Here is a 1,824-nt window from a genome sequence, read left to right on the forward strand (position 1 = left end):
TTAGCCTTCAGGCAGATAAGATTGATAGGCGGGACTACTCAAGCTAAGTAGCATGATGAGAACACGGACCTGAGATAATTCAATTGTGGTCTCGCCTAGAGCATGCTGAGTCTTGTTAGTTGTCGCTACGAGATGTGCATACACATAGCAGACCATTGACGGGGAAAGCCAAATGCTTCCAAGGTTGGTTGGCAAGGTCAGCTTTACAACCTTCTTCGTGAAATGCTTAATCACATAAGAAACTGCCCTTTATACAGATTCCAGAATAGGGCTTCTTTAATGTTCGGGCTTCTTATTGTGTTGCGCAGTGTGTGTGTGTTGAGCCTGCAAGGCGTTCCATTGCTGGCTACGTAGGTACACTTGTGGTGTGGGGATTCGCGGGTACGGGCGGGCCGCCTGCCATGCTAGCGAACCGCCCCGCGGTCGCGCGTCCGACACAGGCATCACCTTCACATAGTGCAGTTCACTTCGCTACGCTATAACACAGGCATCTCTCACTTGCGATTCTAGTGCCCTATCACCGACCGCCTTCTTGAATCCGCGATCGAATAGACGAGAGCCAGCGCGTGTGCCATAACCCCTTCTAATTATTTTCAACCCACCTTCCCATAAGATCCCCGACTTGTATAGGAAAGCTTATCATGGAACACAACACGACGGAGGAGGAGAAGCAAGATGTCATTCAGTGGTCTAAACCGATCCCCGTCGAGCAGTTCAACGACCCCGCTTTCATGAATCGAAACCTCGACGATGAGGATCCAAGTTTTGGGGGCAACGGCACTTTGGAGATTCTACAGGTTATACAATTACTGGAGAGATCTGGCATTACCTGCTGTATAGTTGGCATATCCGCTCTGATCTATTACGGCGCCGCGAGGGGACGCAGGGTAAGCTCGAACTGACGATCCGTTGTCTACATTGTTTTAATTGTTGCATTGCTGACTGAAACTACTAGGACTGGGAGGTGTGTGTGCCTACAGAGAAGCTTAAAGATGCGTCTGCACTTCTGAGTTCAGTCGATACCTACGAAACCTATCCACCTCGCCCACCGGGTATGCAATCATTACTCCACACTTTCCCACGATTCAAAATCCGAGGCAAAGCAATGTGCTTTACCTTGATCCCCTCAGACGACGCGCATATCGACTGCATACCTGCCAACATCGAGCGTAGCCAAATGGATCTGCCGTACCCAACTCTAGAGGTGTTCGCACAGAGTCTTCTCGACACCAACGACATGGTCGCACTCACGGATCTCATAGATGGCATGAATCTGACTGAACAATGGGGTTTAGATCATCTGAAACTTGATGGCGAGAATGATTTAGCGTGGGTATTGCGAAAGAATGAGAAGATTCGAGCTTCAGTTCCACTCACCTTCACCTCGTGTCTCCGGGAACTTGCAATTAAACCCATCAACCTGAAAGAGACTTGGATTGAAATTGTCCGAACCAAAGAGCGTCGTATTGGGGAGGAATTGGCAGGGGCGGACTTGGCCACGCGGTTCCGTGGTCGGACATCCCCGGATCCGAGGACCAGAGAGAGGTGCGACGCGTAAGACGCGGACGCAGACGTGGTAGCAATGCATAATTTTCTGCGTTAACTTCAAGTACTACGGCTGTATACACTACAAAAAAACGCTGTTTGATGACTGAGAAAACACTGTGAGTAAGTAGGTCAGCAGCTGCACTCCTATTCCAGGCTACTGGAACATGTTGTTAGTGATGGATGCGTATCAATATTGAACCAGTAATTAAAGCTTTTGCAAAGATAATAGACAAGAAGTGTGGTCAATATTGTATTTAAAATTCGAAGTTGACGATA

General features: G+C 48.6%; 1 protein-coding gene across 1 annotated transcript; it reads left to right on the forward strand.

Moving 5' to 3' along the window:
- Positions 1 to 641: 641 nt before the first annotated feature.
- Positions 642 to 1,558, forward strand: J4E88_009097 (uncharacterized protein; the record flags this gene model as incomplete). The annotated part of the gene is made up of 2 exons (XM_049402702.1): positions 642 to 887; positions 956 to 1,558. 2 exons carry the CDS (start codon positions 642 to 644, stop codon positions 1,556 to 1,558), a joined length of 849 nt encoding a protein of 282 aa, XP_049251557.1.
- Positions 1,559 to 1,824: the final 266 nt, after the last annotated feature.

Source organism: Alternaria novae-zelandiae (assembly GCF_023758075.1).
Source record: "Alternaria novae-zelandiae strain BMP 2774 chromosome Unknown scaffold_22, whole genome shotgun sequence".
Classification (NCBI taxonomy): domain Eukaryota; kingdom Fungi; phylum Ascomycota; class Dothideomycetes; order Pleosporales; family Pleosporaceae; genus Alternaria; species Alternaria novae-zelandiae.